Source organism: Acipenser ruthenus, chromosome 15, assembly GCF_902713425.1.
Source record: "Acipenser ruthenus chromosome 15, fAciRut3.2 maternal haplotype, whole genome shotgun sequence".
NCBI classification, from domain to species: Eukaryota; Metazoa; Chordata; class Actinopteri; order Acipenseriformes; family Acipenseridae; genus Acipenser; species Acipenser ruthenus.
The window spans coordinates 31879853-31900577 of record NC_081203.1 but is presented as its reverse complement, the minus strand read 5'-3'; the positions used below and the strand labels follow the sequence as shown (position 1 = coordinate 31900577).

At 37.4% G+C, this 20725-nt stretch overlaps 2 protein-coding genes across 20 annotated transcripts in view; both read right to left on the bottom strand.

Annotated features, from left to right (window-relative positions):
- The window catches only part of LOC117422059 (MAP/microtubule affinity-regulating kinase 3), a 48481-nt gene extending 40833 nt beyond the window's left edge, over nt 1-7648 (bottom strand). For 6 of the 18 annotated variants that reach the window (XM_058987946.1, XM_058987938.1, XM_058987947.1 and 3 more), the window contains exons 1-3: nt 6791-7647; nt 3324-3515; nt 2805-2858 (exon numbers count right to left, since the gene is read on the bottom strand). In XM_058987946.1, the coding sequence (XP_058843929.1) occupies nt 2805-2858; nt 3324-3515; nt 6791-6841 (297 nt within the window). In that variant the 5' untranslated portion in view covers nt 6842-7647. Of the gene's footprint in view, nt 1-2804; nt 2859-3323; nt 3516-5577; nt 5702-6790 lie in introns of those variants that run through there. The other 12 variants (XR_009307409.1, XM_058987942.1, XM_058987943.1 and 9 more) reach the window with 6 other exon arrangements.
- Nucleotides 7649-10951: 3303 nt separating this feature from the next.
- Nucleotides 10952-18252, bottom strand: LOC117422609 (eukaryotic translation initiation factor 5-like). Of its 2 annotated transcripts, none has more exons than XM_034037808.3 (12): nt 17959-18252; nt 17514-17756; nt 15958-16231; nt 14987-15068; nt 14345-14517; nt 13502-13613; nt 13188-13312; nt 12613-12774; nt 12178-12339; nt 11897-12061; nt 11438-11584; nt 10952-11320 (listed from the first exon to the last, which is right to left on the bottom strand). In XM_034037808.3, the coding sequence occupies exons 3-12, from the start codon at nt 16027-16029 to the stop codon at nt 11231-11233; spliced, it is 1290 nt and encodes a 429-aa protein (XP_033893699.1). In that variant the 5' UTR covers nt 16030-16231; nt 17514-17756; nt 17959-18252; the 3' UTR covers nt 10952-11230. The 2 variants fall into 2 exon arrangements, with proteins under 2 accessions (XP_033893699.1, XP_033893700.1); XM_034037809.3 differs by having other exon boundaries at nt 17551-17756.
- Nucleotides 18253-20725: the final 2473 nt, after the last annotated feature.

Here is a 20725-nt window from a genome sequence, read left to right as displayed (position 1 = left end):
GACAATGACCATTTACAGCTTACATTTATAAGAAATATTCTGTGACTCAGAAGACAAAAAAAATATACTACACTGTGCCCTCGAGGGCTATGAATGTAAGGAGTAGTCAGGCAGCACCTTTCAAAGTGCAACCATACATGTGTTCTGCATGCCATCTACAATTCAAGGTACTACACTAAACACACTCTGAACAGAATTGCCAAACTGAGTTTCTTTTGACAGTTCTATTCAGGAAGTGCTGTCCTGAAAGAAGGCTGGCCTGCTACTGGGTACCCAGCATGTCATCATGGAAGGTCTTCCAATCAGCATGAACGGAATCAACATTTGAAGAGCCAGGGTTTATACGATCACAGAGCCTCTAGGAGTGCAGTCCAGTTCATTGACAATGTGCTCTGATGTACAGCTCAGCAACCAAGTTAGAAGTAGCAACACCCACACACACACACCAACATGACGGCCAACAGTGGGCCTTCAGCTGCATGTCTGAATCCATTCCAATGAACAAGGTGGAATTGCGCTCACTTTTCAAAGAGTAAGCCTGCAACATTTTACAGTATAGACAGGTAGCCCTTAAGCAATGGAAATAAAGATCCATTATTCATTTCTGCCTAAAGTAGGGCCAGTAAAAGCAGCTTGTGTCCCTGTGCTGTGAAAAGGTTATGAAACCCTGGTTAAGCCATATTCACCGAGAAGATGAAAAGTGAAGCAACATAAGGTAATCAAAAAATATTAATATCAAACAATTTCCCTAGGAGAAGACGAGCATGATGCTCCGCTTGTGGCACTAAACCCAGATGCGTCTCTCTCTCTTTTTTTTTTACCAAAAAAACCCAAAAAAAAACAGTTATACAATGCAATGCTCCAACTCACAAGTCATCAGGATATACTGCAGGTCCAATGAATTTGGAGATATTCCTTAATATAATTCAAGAAAAACTGAATATACATTACAGTGTCTGTTTTTCAGGTCACGACTTAGGTTGACACCCTAGCCATGTCCTGTTACCTGGTATTCCCAGCTGAAACGCTAGATGTCAGGGCCCAAGAAAAACAAGATGCGTTCTCACGGCTGCACACACATGGTTAAACAATCTGCTGGAGATTTTACACAGTGAAATGTAGCTATTGATAGCTAAATCTGCTCAGTAACATCGTGCGCTTAGTGATTTTTGATGTGCAACAGATTTCTGTCAGGTGGACATATCGTGCTTCATTTTGAGAGGAATATGTAGGCTGTGTGGTCCAGTGGTTAAAGAAAAAGGCTTGTAACCAGGAGATCCCCGGTTCAAATCCCAGCTGACTCACTGACTCACTGTGTGACCCTGAGCAAGTCACTTAACCTCCTTGTGCTCCGTCTTTCAGGACGAGACTTTATTGTAAGTGACTTTGCAGCGGATGCATAATTCACACACCCTAGTCTTTGTAAGTCGCCTTGGATAAAGGCGCCTGCTAAATAAACAAATAATAATAACAATAATACTTGTAGTAAAAAGTGCTAGGACTATTTTTGCCTCTGAATACATTAAGTAGTATTTGTGTGAGCATCAATTGCAATGGCACAAAACTAGTAAGAAAGTGTACTTTTTTTGTTTGTGTTTTGCTAGTTTTATTAACCATACTCACTGGGTAGTAAACAGACAGGAAGATATGTTACTGTTAATGTATGTCATATAATAAATCATATACTGTAAATAGTTGATATACAAAGAAAGTAGAAGCAGTAAATAACTAAGTTTGATTTACCAATGTTGACAACAACAACTTTTCTTTCAGGCCCACTGCGAATGTCAAAAGATATGAACATCGATATGGATTTGGAAAAACAAGCCACAGCAGGGCTAATTATAGAGGTGCTTAATACAGTGAGTCTGTGTTCAGTCACAAACTGGGAGACGCTTGGGATTTATATCCCCTTCCTGTCATCAGCTTCCACACACAGTTGTTTGATCAATATTTGGACCTCAAACTTGAACCGCCTTGCAAAATACAAATCTCAAAACAGCTGTCGTGCAAATATCTGTCAATTTCTACCAGGAATGCAAGAACCGTACCAGCAGAGAAAAACACTTTCAACTCACAAGTGCTGTCTCTCTCTGCAACACCCCCACATTTATTTCCTGGAACTAAAACACAGTTTGGTCACAATTGTGAAGGCAAGACCAGCCACTTTAACTGTGCCACTCTATATTTTCATTTCATATACAAACCACTATATGACTACTGAACACAAAAACATTGTACTCAGTGTTTTAATTATTATTATTAATAATAATAATAATAATAATAATAATAATAATAATAATAATAATAATAATAATAATAATAATAATAATAATATTCAGATACATTTTAACTCATCACAGGTTCACTTTGTCAACACTTATTTGGAGCCACAGCTCTACACTGAAACACTGTGTAAATTCCACTTGGAACAGCTCACACCAAAGGCACTTGTACTTCATTTCTAAACCTGGTGCGTGGTCGCAACCAAATCCTATTTTAAATGTATTGAATTTTTTTTTTTTTTTTTTTTAAATCACTGAACTAACAGCCACAGCAAACGGTAATGTTAACCATATCTTTCGCATGTTGGAATCGAGAATCAGTGCAATCTCTTTATCATGTAAAATATAAAATGTACTGTGCACGTCTATAGCATCATGCAACACGCTGGTCACTGCAAATACCAACAAGGAACAAAAAAGAAAAGTTAAATCCCAGGAATTGTAAACCCTGGATATTGAAGAAAACCCCCAAAATAATAAATGTCATGTCAATAGGCAGCAAATGCAAAACAGTTTTACCTTTTGAAGACTGGTAGGATTCAGCTGTGTTTTGTCAATTATTTTTATCGCAACCTGAAAAAAATTAAAATAATGAATTACAAACACCACAGGTTTAATGAGGTTTTAATAACTTTGGAGTTCTCTACGACATAGTGGAGTTTCTGGGGGTTAGAATATAGTGGTAACCAAGCGGATAGTAGCCAGACCTTTAACAAGCAGCTCACTGAAGACAACATTGAAGTCCTTGACTTCATAAAAATGTAATGTAAACCATTTTAAATAAGCACGGAAACTTTATCAATTGTCACTGTTAATCCTAGATGTTAGAGCAGGCAGATGTGTTTAACAATATCTAGGCGTTGAGATTCTTTTGGGATTGAGGTCACACTAGATTGTAAGCCTATACCCTGTTTCAACATGCATGCTGTTGATATTACTGCACAACAGAGCCTGACCAAGCCAGGATACTGTCCCTGCCTCTATGTCATCTACCTGTCAAACAATGCTGCAGTAGAAAACAAAAGAAAGTATTTTTACCTCTCTGCCAGTGAGGATATGCCTGGCTAGCTTCACCTTGGCAAAGTTTCCCTTGCCAATGGTTTTGAGGAGGCGGTAGTTTCCGATGTGAGGCTGCTCGTCGGCGCACGAGGCGATAGAATTCCTGCAGCGGGCTCCAGTGCGGCTCGGCCGCGTCGCCACCTCCGAGCGCCCATCCACACGAGACGTGTGCTGCGTGGGGGGGGAGGGGGGGGGGGGGGAGAGGGTTAACATTACTATAGGCTCCACGTCAATATGGAAAACAATAGAATGACAAAAAATCTTAATAGATTTCATAAAGAGTTAACTGATTTTATTATTCATTGACATCAGCCTGCTTTATTGATTTTCACAGCATAATTTGAGCTTTAAAAGATAAAAAATAAATAGTCTACAGCACCCCCCCCCAAAACCAACAAAATGACTGGACGTCACTGGATTTCTCTCTCATAAGAAGCTTATAATACACAGAGCAACATATTCGCCGAAAAAGAAATGCATAACATGCAATAGCTCCCACTTAATCATAGAAACATATTTAAAAAATTAATATATATATGCTACCAGAATTAGATTTATTTTGACCCGTCACATTATTTTACGACTCAAACTTCCATGAGGTCAAATATTGGACCTGATGTTGACTGCCCACACAGTATGTGCTCAAACCCTAATTTCATTAACATCACACACTAAAAGCACGGTTAATTTAGTTTTCTGTATTACTCAAAAAGTCATTGAGAGAATATAGATTCCCCCCCTGAAAACTGCTCAACGTGCCTGCGCATTATGCAAATGGCCTCTGACACATTTCTATCAAGTGCACTTCTAAACTGATTCAGCACCATTACCCAAACCATGTCAAATGAATGCAGAACAGAGGCGTGCACTTCAAGATCGATGGGAGGCTTTTAAAGCCACCACCAAAACAAAACTGGTTTGGGGGTGTTTACTGTGCGAGTCGAATGCTAGTGGGAAAACCTGACTTTGACCAGTTTCCTCTGTCTCTCTGAGCAAATCTGTAGGCTGTTTCATAAACTGCTACCTTACTGCAGCAAGAACAAATGGGTGTAGAACTGTCAGGTAAAAAAAAAAATCATACTGAAAAAAAAAAAAAAAGCTGTGCTGCTTTAATACCAGCAATAAATTTCTGGTAAACCAAAATAATTTTGTCATCACGTCGCATCATACTTAAGATAAGGGTTCATAAAAAGTTTCAGGATGTGGTTTACAAAAAAAACATTACTTTATAAGCAGGACTCCAAGACCCTTGGGAAAGCCTTTGCCTTCACTATAAATTCACATCACGAGACAGTCTTATCAATGGACAATGCATTTCTTAATACCAGTGAAGGGTTTCATCTGGAGTGACATTCTGAGAGATTCAGTTGTTTGTAGTACTGTCAGTTGCAGCAAGATATTTGAATCATCCATCATGCACACCTTTCATTTTAAGATTTGAGAAGGACTGTGATCTAAGCTGAAGCAAACCTTTAAAATGTAAAGGCAGATCAACACACTTGGTAAAAATACAGTATTACCTGTGTTTCTCACTTTGTTAAACAGTGTGTTATAAGAATCAGTTAGCCTGGGTTTTGGAGACCCGTTAGATGATTTAATTGTGGCCGCCCTAAAACAGACTCTTTGACAACCAAAGCATTAATATGTTAAATATGCCAGCTGCCAAAAAATTACAAAAAAAAACAAAAAAACTAAGGAGACCAGATTAGTTTCGGGATAGCAGAAAAACAGAACCCCCCCCCCCCCCCCCCCCACCCATGAGTATTGAAATGACTAAAAGTTCTCCTTTTTTGCTAAAATCACGTTGTTGTTTATCTCTAAGATATTTGTACTAAAATCAGCCGTTAGGAAAATCCAGTATTCCAGCCAGGATTTATCTAAATTACATCTGAGAAAGTGGGTCGTTTATGAAGGTAACCAAAAACTATAATCACAAAAGGAAACAGGTTTGCTCAGAAGGAATATATGCAAATATTCTATCAAATAACAGCTGAATCCAACAGCAATCTGTTCAGGGTTTAGGAAATCTCATCAAAACTTTGAGCAGAATACTCAAATCTTGCTTTACATGTAACCAGCAAAATCACATTTGCAATTTTCTTTTTAAATTTGCAACCATTTTAAACAGGTATTATATATAAAGTTAAGAATCTGTACCATATCCCTAAATCCTGATTCTCTCCAACTTGTATATCAAATATATGGAAACATTTCCAAGAGCATAAAGACTTACGATGATGATGCGATGCCTCTTAACAGAGTGCGTCCCTTTCATGGTTGCATTGGTGATTTGAATGGCATTAAACCAGACTGGCCCATTGCTTTTGTTGCGAACAATCATTGATCAGCCAGACGATTAAATCAGTGTGAAAAACAGTCTGACAACTGCAAACACCACGCAGCGGATGGCCAATCGACAATGGCTCTTGAACTGGTTGGTGGGCGATTCACAAAAAAGAAATTGTCTGACTGGAGCAGGTAAGTAGCATTGCAATGTTATATAAACTGCTCTAGAGCTCTATATGCTGGGGATTCTGATAGATAGATAGAGATAGATAGACAGAGAGAGAGAGAGAGAGAGAGGATAGATAGATACAATAAATGCATTTTTTAATTATCAAATGTTTATAATACAGAATGGACTTTAAACTACTGAATGCATAACTGTAGATATAACTGCATTAAAAACAATCATCCTGCATTGTTATGATTATAAATGATCTTTTGACTGCATTGTAACAGCGTGTTGGTCTATAACCTTTTTATTTGTTTAACGAATAATAACAGTGCTCTGACATGATGTACTCTCAATGGTCGTGTAGTCATCACCTATGACATTTAATGAACAAAACCGATTTTTTTTATTTTTTTTTACATCTGCTGTAACCAACTTTTAGCTACCACAAAAAAAAAAACGTCTATGAATTGTTTACTGCAACAAAGCAATTCAATTTCTTAACTATTGTACCTACTGTACCGACAGCGAGCCTACTACACTAACAAAATCTGTGCTTCAATATAGATAGCAAAGAATACGCTTGATGGCGAATTAACCTATTAATTTTCAGACATCTATCACGGAGTGTCAGGTCACTTAAATCAGTATGATGAGTCCCAAGTTCGAGCAAAGTCGCTATGCTTTCGCCGGCGCTCACTGCTTCCAAAGCGCATTTGCGTGCAGTTAACATTTACAAAGGCAGTATGGAATTCCTTCTTTTTAGCTTTTAAAACATTATATGCTACCAACACCACAACACAAGCGGTCAACACTTACAGTGTGCAGTACAGAAGAATGAAATGATATTGTTTAGACGGAGGTCTGATAAAAGCAAAACAAAACCAGAACAAATAGATGTCTAAAATGTCTTCAATGATAATAATAATAATAATAATAATAATAATAATAATAATGAGAACACCAGATGACAAAATAGCACCGTACTTACATGTTCAGTGTCGCGTTCATTAACCGTGGGCAGTGGAGTTCTAGCAGACATTCTTCTCAGCCGTGTTATTAATATTTCCAGGGTCAGACCGGATCTTTTGTATTTATTTTGCAGCACAGTTTTCAGAACAGCAGACGCCAGACAGTTCTGTGATGGTTTTTAATAAAGATCATTGATTCCTTGTAAAGTTACACCAGCCATTCAAACCTACCAAGTTCTACTCTGCAATGCTACGTCGGATGCTACCGGTCGCAACCTAATTAAAATATAAGTTAGAGAGCCGCATCATGCCAAGTACGGTACAAATTATTCACCGGCGGATCAATTAGCACAGGCCTACCCGGCCCCTTTAATGAACGTGTACACCAGCGTTATAAAGACAAACAGATTACAACGTCTTAATTGAAACGCACCCACTAACACTGAAACAGGCCCTGCATCTCTGCATTCACACACAACAAGAGGAGGGCAGGTGGTTACCCACAGAAATCCTGAAACCGGTTATCCTGACAACCTAAAAGTCTTCCGGGTGTACTTAAAAAAAAAAATCGTTTTACAACATGCTCCGACCTGGGATTTTTATTTATTTATTTAATTATTTATAATGAGATAGCTAACGGCTAAATCTCCAGCCGGCTTGATTTCTCCCCATCTCCAACCCAAGGTAAGGTTTGCCTGCTTGCTGAATCCAAGATGGCCGCCCACTGTCAGGACTGTTGCAAGCCAAGCCCTGGTACTGCGAGAGGAAGTGAGGAAAGCAGCTGCATTCAGAGCTCATTGGTGCAGCTGCCAGGACAGCGCTGTTTGTTGTTGCTGGGGTGATTACAAGAAACTCATATTACCTGCCCAAGACCTTCAAGTGAAGTCTTACCTAATTTACATAGTCCTCAGCCCCTCCCAAAAGCTGTGAGAGACGGGGGGAGAGGCTGAGGACTATGTAAATTAGGTAAGACTTCACTTGAAGGTCTTGGGCTGGTAAGCCTCACTTCTGATGCACAGATGCTAGATGTGTCCACTCTTCAGTGTTCTTTTAATCTATTGCTATTTATTTGTAGGTCAGTTAAAGTACCCTGCAGTGGCCAGCTCTACAACTTGGCAAAGTGTGTTGACTGCTAATGTACAGTCACATTTACGTTTGTGCTGAACCCTACAGCTGTTTGTTTTTAGAGAGCAGCTCAGTGACAACTAACTGGTAAGAATTCCAGAAAATGTGCGTTCCAACTTGAGGTTACAGTACATGCAAATTCCACTATGATTACTGTTCTCATATTCATCTGATCCTGCTTCGCATTCATACTCAGTTTTTTTAGGTGTTGATTTGTGCAAACTATACTCTGCTAGGATAAACCACAGCTGGATTTATTTTAGAGCACAATACTGCATTGGGGAATGCAGGGTATAATTTTATCTTGTTTTCCAGTTTTACTGTTTCTTGTAGGAGTCCTGCTGCAAATTAACCCAAGTAACTGACAACTAGCATCAATATGTTCCTTACAATAGAGTGGCTACTGTGTTTGTTGAGGAATAGTGAGCTGATGCATGTGCAAAATGTAATGTCCACTAATGTGTAATTACCAACAATGAAGTGGCTTATATTGACATATATCTGCCTTATATAAATACAGCTAATGCCATTTATTTTTGGCTAATTTGACACTTGTAGAGTAATTTCCCATATAAAAGGTGTGTGATCACACTCTTGTTACAGTTCGCTGTTGCATTAATGATTAATTAAAACTGTTAATTGGTCGTCATCGCCCCCACTGTCCTGATAGAACCTCAGAGAGCTGGGGGCTACTCAAAAGCATACTCCTCAATCCAACCTTATGATGCTGTATGACATCATTGATTCCAAAGCATGCTTATTGACTGACCCCTGGCAAAAGCAACTGTTTTCCCTTTACATTCTGCTTAAGAGATATAATGCGTGCCCAGTCAATTGGATGTCCTCGCTGTGTCCTAGATAGATATACACATACTGTACATAGTTAACTACCATTCATTTAACTATGAAGAATGAGAATCTGGTTTCAACTCTTGAGTTTATGTATTTATCTCCAATCATTTCTATGAGGTAAGAGGTGTTGCCTTGGGATACAATATAAACAAGAATCCATTAATTACACACCGTGGGTGTGGAAGGACCCAACCTTTCAGCTGCCTCTGCTTCACCATCCCAGAAAGAATCATTCTAGCCTGGGGGCACAGAAGGGTGCTTGCTCAATGGGGATGGAGCTTGGATGTTGATTCATGATCAAGACACAAAACAGCATTCACAAATTGTGATACTTCTGGCTTTTTTTTTTTTTAGCTTTGTCTTTTTAAGATAGTATTGGCATATAATTAAAAACAGCACACTTTTACAGCTAAACAGCAGCAGAGATGTAAATACATGGCTTTCTATCTACTTCTGTAAAATGTAGGTTTTTCAAACTGAATGATGATATCAGAAGTCCCTGTACAAAGATGTCACCAGTATTGTTTTGTAGCACACATTGAGCTGGAATATTTCTGTTTCCTACAAACCTCAAATCAGCTTCTACTTTCAAAATTACTAATAATTATTACAGTAATTCAAATTTTAAAAGATCTATGTTGATTCATGGAGCTGATGAAAAATAAAACATTCAGGCTCCTCCCCGTATCCTCCTAGTTGTGTTTATTTAACCAGCTAGCTTTTTGCTGCATCTTGTCCGGAGGATAAGCTGTCCCTCCCACACTGCATTTCCTGTGTGGTTTACACAGTATAAAAGACTATTCACATTGAAAGATAAAGAATGCATCTGAATGTATTATTCAACATCAGACAAGGGCTGGTATTGAATCGCCAGAGTAAATATTCTTTGTTTAAAGATGGCAGAGTATATGAGAAGTATATAATTTATAACACAAATGGGGAACCCATCAGTGTTACTTAATTCAAATATTATTTCCCTAAGTAGCATGTAATTAATCAGGCTGTTGGTCCATGTCTCAGCCATACTCGTTTCTAAATCCAATTGAGCATTGCTCATTAAGAATAAAGGTAAAAAGGTTGGGTTGACAAAATGTTACCCTAGATTTAAGTTTATTAGTGGTAGACCAAGAATGCCTTAACTATGAATGAAGATTGCTATACCCTGGATTTTCTCAATACTGTACACCAGACTAAGTAATTTTAAATGTAAGTTTATCCTTCAAAGACAAAGTTTGGGTTATGTAAATAAAAATAACTATTGAAGTAGCTATATTTGCTTGTGCCTTTACTAGCTCATGCTTTTTCTATTTCTAAATTGTGATTGGCAGACACTTTAATTTGTTATTTTTTTAAACCTGCCGCCTTTAATATATATATATATTTTTTAAATGTATTGTTTGAGTCTGTTTCTATGGCAAAGCACAGTATATTCAAGTATCAAAACAGAATATCACGTTTTTTAAATGATGCAGCACTCTCTAGTGGTAATAAAATACAATTGCAGCATATTTCAAAAGACTGCCTATGCATGTTCCATCTTTTATAACCCCAATCCCATTTATTTATTTATTTAAACAATGTGTATATATATGTGTGTGTGTATATATATATATATATATATATATATATATATATTTTATTTACCAATAACATCAACACTACCCAGATTCTTACAATAGATTGAGTGTAAATTCCCTATTTGTTTGAACTAAACTTCACAAAGCAAACAGCTAGTGCAGTTTTGGAAAACTCAACCTCATTAACTTCTAAATGTCTTACCTCTATATTGGACACTGAAACCACATAACTATAATACTTTTCTTTTTGCAGTTACTCAGTGCAGAAAGAGTTAAAAGAAGTAATCACCAATCATGTATCACCTGCTGATAGGATGTTATTTTACCAAGCAGTGGTTTCATCAGAAAGTAACCAAAGATCATTCTAAATAATCTCACTATTTTATAATGTTCATGTCAACTGGTTGGCTAATCTGATGGTAGTGTTTTTTTTTTTGTTGTTTTTTTTAATGAATTGGCTTTTCATGCCAAGCTCCTGCTATAAATACATCAGTGTATTGTATGCTTATGTAAAATCATAAAAAAAAACTTGGAAGTTTCATAATTTGAACATACCCACCACCATTTAACATCAGACGCCAATATTATTTGTTTAAAAGTTCATCCACCATATAATAACACTTTAAATGACAAAACAAGACATCTTTATTTCATATATGTACTGTTAGTGCCACATACCCATTTTTAAAAACAAAGATACTAAATAAGTCCACTCAATAGAATCAATGACAGAGTCTTAAATTTCCACCACAACTCACCAATAAGAATGTCAAACACAACATAGAACATCGCAAAGCTGCAAAATTCAGGTTATCAGTAATAGCTGTGCAGGAATGCTTGCTGTATTATCCAAGCTTTGTAATCTACTTCAAAGCAGGCAACCTTTGCTAAGCTCAAGCAGCAATTTTAAATGGCATCGATATCAATGTCTTCCTCTTCCTTGGCAGGTTTGACAGTTTCAACTTTCAGCTGTGTAGCAGAGGACAAATACACCACCTACAAAATAAAAAAAAAAGAATGAGCTACAAATCAATACCAGCACAAATGAATCATTTTAAAATCTTGAGATTTAAATAGCAACACTTCATATGTATGACAAGTAAATCAGCCTACCTCCACATGTTCATCTTCCTCCTCCTCCTCTTCCTCCTCTTCACTGCCCTCACTTTCCTCCTCTGCTTCTTTCAGCCATTTGATAAAAGGAGCAGCCTTAGCATGTATCTCTTTGGCCAGCTCCTTGGAAACATATTTCTTAGACACCTATTAAATATGTATTGGTGTAAAAAAACAAATATAAAAAGGGATATCTTCAGACAAAAGCAGAACATAAAAACATATGGCATGTCAGAAGGCAACAAGGTAAACAAAAATAATAAATAAATAAAATAAAAAAAGGAAAGTCTTTCATTGTTATATTTGAAACAGTCAGTGACTGCATCATGTGGTATCTTCTATGAACTCAAATTAAGCCTCGACCTCTGTATTAATAAATATGGAAGCTATGCTCTTCCTACACTATCAATAACAAGGTTAAGACACTTCTCAGCAAGCAGCAGGAATCAGCTAGCTTACCTTTTCAGCCCAAGCAAGGATGACGTCCTCATCAAGAAGATCGGCATCATACATGTCCTTCAGCACAAGTGGGACTCTTGGAAGCAGCTGAGTCTGATGGATCTTAACAAGACATTCAAAGCCTCCAAGCAGGTATTTCTGGGCTTTTTTGTTGTTGTGACAAAACTAAGGAAATAAAGAAAGACCAATGACTAATCAAAATGTCCTGATTGTTTACCAAAATAAGACAATTAAATATCTTTAAACATTAAAAATCAGTCATAAAATTGTGTAATACTTACACGCAAAAAGTGACGCTTGTATTTCTTCATTTGGTCCCGGATGTTCTCGTCAAACAGCAGCTCACTCAGGATTAAGGGGCCCATGGCACTCACATCGAGTCGCTCGGCTTCAGCAAGGATCTCTTTGTCTGCAGTATCAATGGATCCTTCTTCCTTCTTTTGCTGCAGATTAAAAGAAGATTGTTAAATGTGGGGAATACAGGCTACCAATCTCTCTACCGAGGCAAGTGTCTAATTCTTGTTAAAACGCTGTAACATCACAAAATACATCAATGAATGGAATAGCAAGTTAAAAAAAAGAATCCAACTACTTTAGTTAACCAACTGAAATCTGTACATTTCGATCTGTTTTACTTGGCAATACCCCCCCCCCCCCCCCCCCCCCACCAACCCCAACTCCAACCCCAACCTTGTTACCACTGCAGGCTTGATTACCTTGACAAAGTTATAAAACAAATTGACTCTTTCTTCCAGGGTCTTTTCCAAATCTTCAGAGAGGGTCAGGTTTTTAGCATGATCACTAATTTCCTCCATTCTGCGCCTCTGAGCTTCTTCTGTGGTTTCTTCACCCCAGTCTTCATCATCATCATCCCTATCCTGTAGCAAAAGAGACAAATACACACTTACGAATGTTACAAAAGGTTCACCACTGGACCTATATCCAAGCAAGTCAAATAGAACTGACAGAAACATGACGATACAAAAGTTCTACTGTGGCTTTTATAGATCAGCAAATCAAGTGTGTGTAAATTTATTTATTTATTTTTTTTTAAAACATGCACTATACAATGTGCCAGTTATTAAGTTTGCCAAATTACAAGAAATAGAAAATGTGACAGTAGTGTTTCAGGGTGACCTGGAGGAGAATTTTCCCTCATCACAAAATGAAAAAGGAAGCAGCTGTCAGGTGTTTCAAGTAAACAAAATGCTACCCTGTATAAACCTTTGGCTTCCCAGAAGTGGAAATACATACAACTAAAGATGTATGTTTATATAAAACATTGACTTACAACTGCATCAGGTGCATCTATATCATTAGGGTTGCCAGCTTCTCCACTGCCAGATCCATTTTCCTTATCTTTACCCTTGCGGTTCTTCTTATCCTTCTCTTTTTTTGCAGTTCCACTCTCATTCTCTTTATAAAGAGAAACAATAAAAAAGTCAAATTGCCTACAGCAATAAAAAATAACGCAACAATTACTTAAACTAATTTGAAATTGTACCTCCTGAAAAATACTTGTCAAACCAGGAGAATATTGAGTTAATTAACCAGTATTCCTGTGCGCACCATTCACAGTTTATTACTTTTGCACAAATTACTCACCAGGTGGGTTTTTAAGAATGAATGTGCAGAGCTTGTGTCTTGTGTCAAGCATGCCTCGGTATCCACAGGCTTTGCAGGAATTACCTATGGTTTGTTTCTTAGTATTGATATGCTAGGGAGGGGGAAACAAACAAATTGTTTATTCAATGAATAACCAAAAGGTGCAAAAACACAATGTATTATAAACTAATTTAACTATCCATAAATACAGTCCCTTTTGTTCCCGGTTAATTTAAGTTTTGTTTATGTGGACTGCCACCGTGGAGTTTTAGCACTGATCAATACAAGTAATTTTGGTCACTAACACTGCAAGTGCAAGCAGATTTTTTTTATAAATTTGATTTAGGCCTGCAGTCTTATGAAAAAAATGCATCTACATGAGATTGACACTCAAATCAATAGTCTTCCTTGCTGCTAAAAGCGGTTTAATATAAGACTGGTATTTATCAAAAACAGTATACATTAATGCAGAGTTTTGTCATCAGTTAAACACACAGCAGATAAGAGTAGAAGGTCAACCTTACTGATTAAACGTTAATAGTGTACACTGGTGCTAGTGTGGTAAACACAGATGCCCTAGTTAACAGAAACCAGGGAGCTCAATAACTGCAATGCAGCAGGATGAACAGAAAAAAAAACTGAAAACAGACAGGCCAGCCTCTGCAGGGGGGAAAAAAGACAGGCACTGCAGGTTTTACTCTCACATGGGTTGGGGTTTCTTCTCCCCCCCCCCCCCCCCCCCCAAACTTTCTTTTATTTATTTATTTTTAAAAACTACACCAAATCTCTTACTAATATTTTGTAACCATTCGTATGACCCCAATTACCCTTGGAACTATTTACCAGGTCAGTTTCAGGATTATCACACTCTGGACACAGCACAAATTTTCTAATGAATCCATCCAACATGTCTTGCAGCTTATTCGCCTCATGAGACCCATTGACAATAAAGCGGTCATTCTTGGCATCAAACTGGGTCTGTGCTCCCAGCTCACAACCAAAAAACTTGGTGGGATCTAAACAAAAAAGGACAGTAAAGTTTATGCACACTCCATGTAGATGTCCAAAGAAACAACTAGCAAGACTTAATTATTCCCCAAATTCATACATGTTTTAAATTAAAAGTATCAACTGGTAAAACTACTTTTTATATACAACATACATGTTCTACAAACAGACACTTAAAAGATCTAAGCATTCCTTATTTCTAGTACCAAGAACAGCATATCCCCAGAATCATGCAAGTAATATCTTAAAGTTCCAGTTATGCTTGAAGCTAGTACTTGACAGGATTGTCAGGAGTGTAAGCTGCACTCACCAATTTTTGCTGGAGACCAGTAGTGTTTTCAGTTCCAACAATTTTTACCATACATGCATGTACATAGAGAGATCAGCAGTCAAGCCATGTTAACTTGTATCACTTTGGAAAGGTGAATGTTAACAAGTCTGTTTTCAGTAAAATACATAAATAAAAGCATCACTTACACGTTGGAGGCCGATTAAGTGCCTTTGCAACGTCAACCATGTTGACTATAACTGTCTTTATTCCATTTCCTTTGCCCTCAACCTATCAAAAAGGACAAAGAACACAAATATGTTTAAACACTGTTGGAATGTTTCTCCTATGAAACTGGACCAAATCGGCTAGAATTACCCATACTTTAAAAAACAATAAATCCTGTCAAATTAGGTCATGCACAAATACTTATAAAATGTAAAAGTTAAAATTATGCATCTTTGGCAACCAAGCAGTATTTTCTAGAATTCCAGTCAATAGAATGTGCGACTGGAACTAAAACATGTTTAATATGGTAACTGGTAATGACTGTTCACAGGAGATTATTCAGAGACTAGAAACCCCTATGTGAAACTAGCTAGGACTAAATTTATAAAAGCAGTCTCAGGTTCTGCTGTTACAAAAGCTAGATATTGGGGTTTCAGGTTCAATCAGGCTGCCATATCATTTTCTTAAATGCACAAAATCATGTTGATGAAAAGGAACTCTGAATGAATCAGTCAGGTCCCTTTACAATGGTGAAATACATCTCAGACCCAGTGTGTCCAGTGGTTAAAGAAAAGGGCGTGTAACCAGGAGGTCCCCGGTTCAAATCCCATCTCAGCCACTGACTCATTGTGTGACACTGAGCAAGTCACTTAACCTCCTTGTGCTCCGTCTTTCGGGTGAGACGTAATTGTAAGTGACTCTGCAGCTGATGCATAGTTCACACACCCTAGTCTCTGTAAGTCGCCTTGGATAAAGGTGTCTGCTAAATAAACAAATAATTTATATATATATATATATATATATATATTTATATATATATATATATATATATATATATATATATTAGATGTGCACTTCATCACCAATTGCCAACTACCTAACTAAAATACAAGAAATGTAGCAGGTGGGGATGGCTTTGCTTTCACCCCACTATTCAAATAAATAACATTACCTTGGCAATCAGACGGGGCATCTTGTAGCGATAGAACTGGTCTAAGACGCTGCGGTTAACGTTGACAGACATTTTGGCTTACTAGTAGTTTTATCAGTAAGATAAAAAGATCTTTGCTTGCAATTTTTTGGTATCTTCTGTCTGGAGAAGAGCGGATGACATAAACGACTGTAAGTGTACTCGGTCTCTGACATGAAAAAGTTTTCGCCACTGAGGCTGCAAGCTCCTCGCTTGTAGTCCAAGTTTCCTCCACACAGGTACCAGCGCAACAGCTCTAAAAGGAAAGAAAGAAATCAGTAAAGATCACCATTTAACATACATTCTCTTATTAGCAAAATTATTAAATCAAATATAAAATGTGGTTGTCGTGGCTGTATAAATCATAGTAATCATCCATTTTGCTACCTTTAGTTTGAGCAGTCTGGAGATGTTTATGTAAAATACAACATTACATTTAATTACATATAATTCAATACATATATACACACACACAGTCACCACTGAAGTGTCATTTAAATCTGTAAAAAAAACCTGTTTGTTAAACGATAGCAGTTGCATCACAGTTTCTAAATTATAAAAATAAAAAAAAAAACCACACACGCCGTATCGGCCCACACATGCACTGTACACTGGATAAGCAAACAGCATTATCTCTTGTGAACACTGGGGCAAAAACTAGAAAAAAAAAGTACAGCACACACCTCCCCCGGGTTAGTTAATATATGCTTGAATGTATTACTACGTATTTATATTTTTAACTAGTATTAACATATACGGGGAGGTCCCCTGGGATTAAAATATTGAACGTAGATTGCTATAACCTTTCGATTAGAATAAAAGTATTTGTCCACTTAGATAAATTTAATGAATAAAAAATAACACTTATATATTCTGATATTACACCACTTTTGTTTCAGTGGATATGTTTCGTCTGCTAGAAAAGTGTTTTATTGTACTATATTATACAACTAATTCTTGGCAGGTATTCAAACCCAGTTAATGGCAAACTGCTTCCCCTTGTGTGTGACTTGTTCCTCCGGTCGTATCAGCAAAGATCAATAAGAGACAAACGACATTGTTCACACGAGTAAACGGCACGGTTCAGCAAAGCTTTTAAAACCAAACAGTACCTGGCCATGCAAACAATCCGTGGTCGATCTTTCCAAATGATGACTCATTAATGCAGCAGAAAGCCACAGAAATAGGGGGATCACGCTGAACCACCCAAACGCATGAGATTAGTTCTAACTCAGTCACAAACTACTGAACAGGAATTTAAAACACACACGTGTTCAGAGAATCAAGTTGGAATCCATCCTTTAATACACAAGAACAAACTCGACCAGCTTCAAAACCCAAACGAAATATACGCACCCCTTCAGTCCCATATGCTAGAAGTGGCGCAGAGTGCGTCATTAAAATTTACCACGAGAATATATAGTGCGAACAGAGACGCCATTTTGAGCCACATTACAACACTCGCTCCACATTTCTTTAAAAAAAATGGGACACAAAACAAACCATGACAAAAAAAGTCACAATAAACGAACAAATACCTTTCCCATCCGTCGCTCCTGTCGTCCGGGTACTCACCGTTTTCGTAAAATAAAGACATAAACACAACGCTGCTCGGCCTTGGACGCGATGAACTGTTCGGTCGCTGTGAATGTGTGTTGTTTTATTATATTATATGAATACGGCACGGCGGCGGTGCAGATAATACAGTCAGACCTTTTCGGCGAAGAGGAATTTAAAAAAAAAAGCCTTCGGTAAGCGAGACGCCCTCAAAAGCAGGGTATCTGGGGAAAGAGAAAAAAAAAAGGATATTAATTGAAATTGTATATTGAGATTTATCTTCAAATTACTGAAGCTTGTGAAACAAGTTTATTGCCAATGGTATGCGAATTACAGATAAGGTATCAATTTAAGTGAGAATTGTATTATTCCATTCCTTCAATTAACTGAAATTAATTTACACGCTTCGCTCCAAACCATACTTACCTCCAGAACGTTCTCTCGCAACCTAAACGACGCCAGAATGATTCGACGCCAGTTACTAGTTGTCAATCTTAGCCGGAAAAAAATACTAATCCCACCCCCAACAGATATTCGATTGGACTAGTTTATTTCAGTGTAATATGATTGGCTACAGATAATGACAATCATTATGCGACAGAGTTCCAATTCTCAAGGTAGGTCAAGCGGCAATGAATATTAATAGTCTCGCGATATCTCTAAACGTGATGAATAGATTTTTATTAATTGATGTGTTTGCAGTTTTAGCAATTTACATTGTAATCTCCGTGTAGCAAGGAGGAGAATATAATTGTTGATATGTAAAAAAAATTAAAAATAAAGAAAGATCACAATACAAATGAAAAATACTATATTTAGAGTTGCATTGACTGGCTAATTCATACTTAGGCTACGCAGCGGTCGCTGCCTGAAGTCAACAATTTTCTTTATTTATTGATTAGTTTCCCCCCAAATGTGTGAAATGTTAATTACAGTGTATCCGATTGCAGGGATCAGAAAAGCAAGCATCAAACGCCCTCCAATTAACTAAACAGCACAAATGAAAACAAAATAAAGCAGATGCTGCAGTCGTTTAATTGTTTAACATTAAATAGACGAGGTCTAGTCACTGAGTCGTGTGTAGGCAGGTGTGTTTCTGGTTAAAGAACAGACACTGATAAGTTGTATCTGTGTTTCGTATTTAGATATGTATAAATACCATATACAACAGATCTGCTTCATTTGCTTGGGCGTACAGTATTTCAAGGTTGTTGGTTTTTTTTTTTGGTTTTTTTTTTAGCACATTTGAACATGTAGCCGTGTGGAAGTTACCTTTAACCCTGAACTAATTAATTATTAGACTGCATTCATTTATTATGAATCTGTTGTTATCCAGTGACACAGCATAGTTGTACTGCATTGCACGAATAATAATTGCATCATGACCATAGTTGAAGCTTGGTACAGCAATTACGATGTAAATCGTAGTTTCCATAGCAATGTGTAGGCTGCTGTCTGTAGTACTTGCTACATCAGCAAAGTGCACCAGTAAATGCCACCGTGGTTTGTTTGGACTGTTTCCCGTGTTAAGATCTCCACGAAAGCCTAGTAATAAAAATAAAGACGGAAAAACAATAGTGTCGTAGCTAATTATGAAAATAGTGACTTTTCAGTTTATCAATGACTTATCTGACTTTGAGTTTGGAAGTACAGCAAACTTCCCTGCAAACGCGTTTATTGTTCTGTATAGTTCTGCAATAAGGATAAATTTACTTTGGATCGAAGATGTTAATTTTTTATTTTATTTTCCTTTTGACTAGGTGGGGCGGGGGGTTGCCACTGCAGACAACGTTACATCACAGGAGGAAAATACAACGATTCTTTTAATAATTACTTCATTAATCCACTAGATGGTGCACTATAGCTGTTGTCATTGCTTAGTTCTTTGTCCTCAGAACTTGAACTTGCGAGTTGTGTGGGCATGGTGGTCTGCTGAGGCTACTTATGTTTCGTCCACATTTCTAAATGTCCTCTAAAGTATTCACATTTTTAATCATTCTTTAAGGGTTATGCCTACTAGAAGATAAATGTTGCCTACCTCTGGCTTTTGCTATACTGTAAACTGCAAGAAAAAAACTTATAATAAACCTTTTGCTAGTCTAATATAACATCAGAAAACTTGCTTCATTGTGACATCATAGATTTATTTCATATCACATTTAAAGTACACAGACTCTTGTGATAGCACAAAGGCATACACATTGCATACAAGGAAATTCCATTTTAGGAATCTTACGTTAATCTACAGCTTTGGGAGGTTAAACGTCTCTGTTGGCAAGAAAGTGTATGCTTTAGGATTAAAACTACAGGGAGCATGGCACTCGCTGTTTGCTAACAGTCCTGTACCAGCTATGGCTAAAAAGATCACCTGACCCATTATAGTGGAAGCGTCTAAGCATCCTGCTTCCCTGATCAACAGAACAATGAGAAGCGTGTTCCAGTTAGAATGTAACAAAGTGTTCTTTATTCCAGTGCCATCGCAGGGCTATGTGCCCACATGACACACAACTGCAAAATATCCTTTCACAGGCAGCAAAAGGCCTTTTTAAATGTATGTATGTATTTCAAAAAACAAATACTCATGCCTTGTTTTATATTTGAGCATGTGTTATGTACCATATCCTGATCTTGTCCTGTTTGGAGCCAGTGGATTTATTGTGATACCACAGGGCAGACATCTGGAAACATGGCATGCATATCGTTTGGTAAAATATTGGTTCTTTTGCACCATAAAGACACAGAGACTGCTGGCTGTTGCTGTTCTTGTAAGGCGTACAGTATTGCAATAGGCACACTGTAATGTCATAATACCATTGACTCTAAGAAGTTGGGTATGACCTGGAAGGTTTCCCATACATTTCCCAAGACTTAATAGTTAGAGGATGTGAAAGAACCACAGCCCAAGCTAAATTATTATTGTGTACATTTTGCAAGCAAAAGAAAAAAGGGGATGCAATCATAGTGATACTGCACAGCTGGTCACGGGTATGCTCAGGCTTCTCTAAACAATAACATGACAACACACATTTACAGAGATGGCCAAAAGCTTTGCATCACCTACAATTTTAGGACTGAGAAAAACAATCTGAACATAATTTAGATATTTTATATAGCATCATGTAATCAAAGAAACTACAAAATGACAGTTGTACAGTATTTCATGTTAGATTTCGAAATGTCACATTTTTCAATT

Coding starts and splice junctions, on each gene's coding strand:
- LOC117422609 (XM_034037808.3), bottom strand. CDS start 16,029: ATGTCTGTCAACGTTAACCGCAGCGTCTTAGACCAGTTCTATCGCTAC. Junction 15,069..15,957: donor TGCCCCGTCTGATTGCCAAG/GTAATGTTATTT, acceptor CCTTTTTGATAG/GTTGAGGGCAAAGGAAATGG. Junction 12,775..13,187: donor TAGATGCACCTGATGCAGTT/GTAAGTCAATGT, acceptor CTTTTGCTACAG/GATAGGGATGATGATGATGA.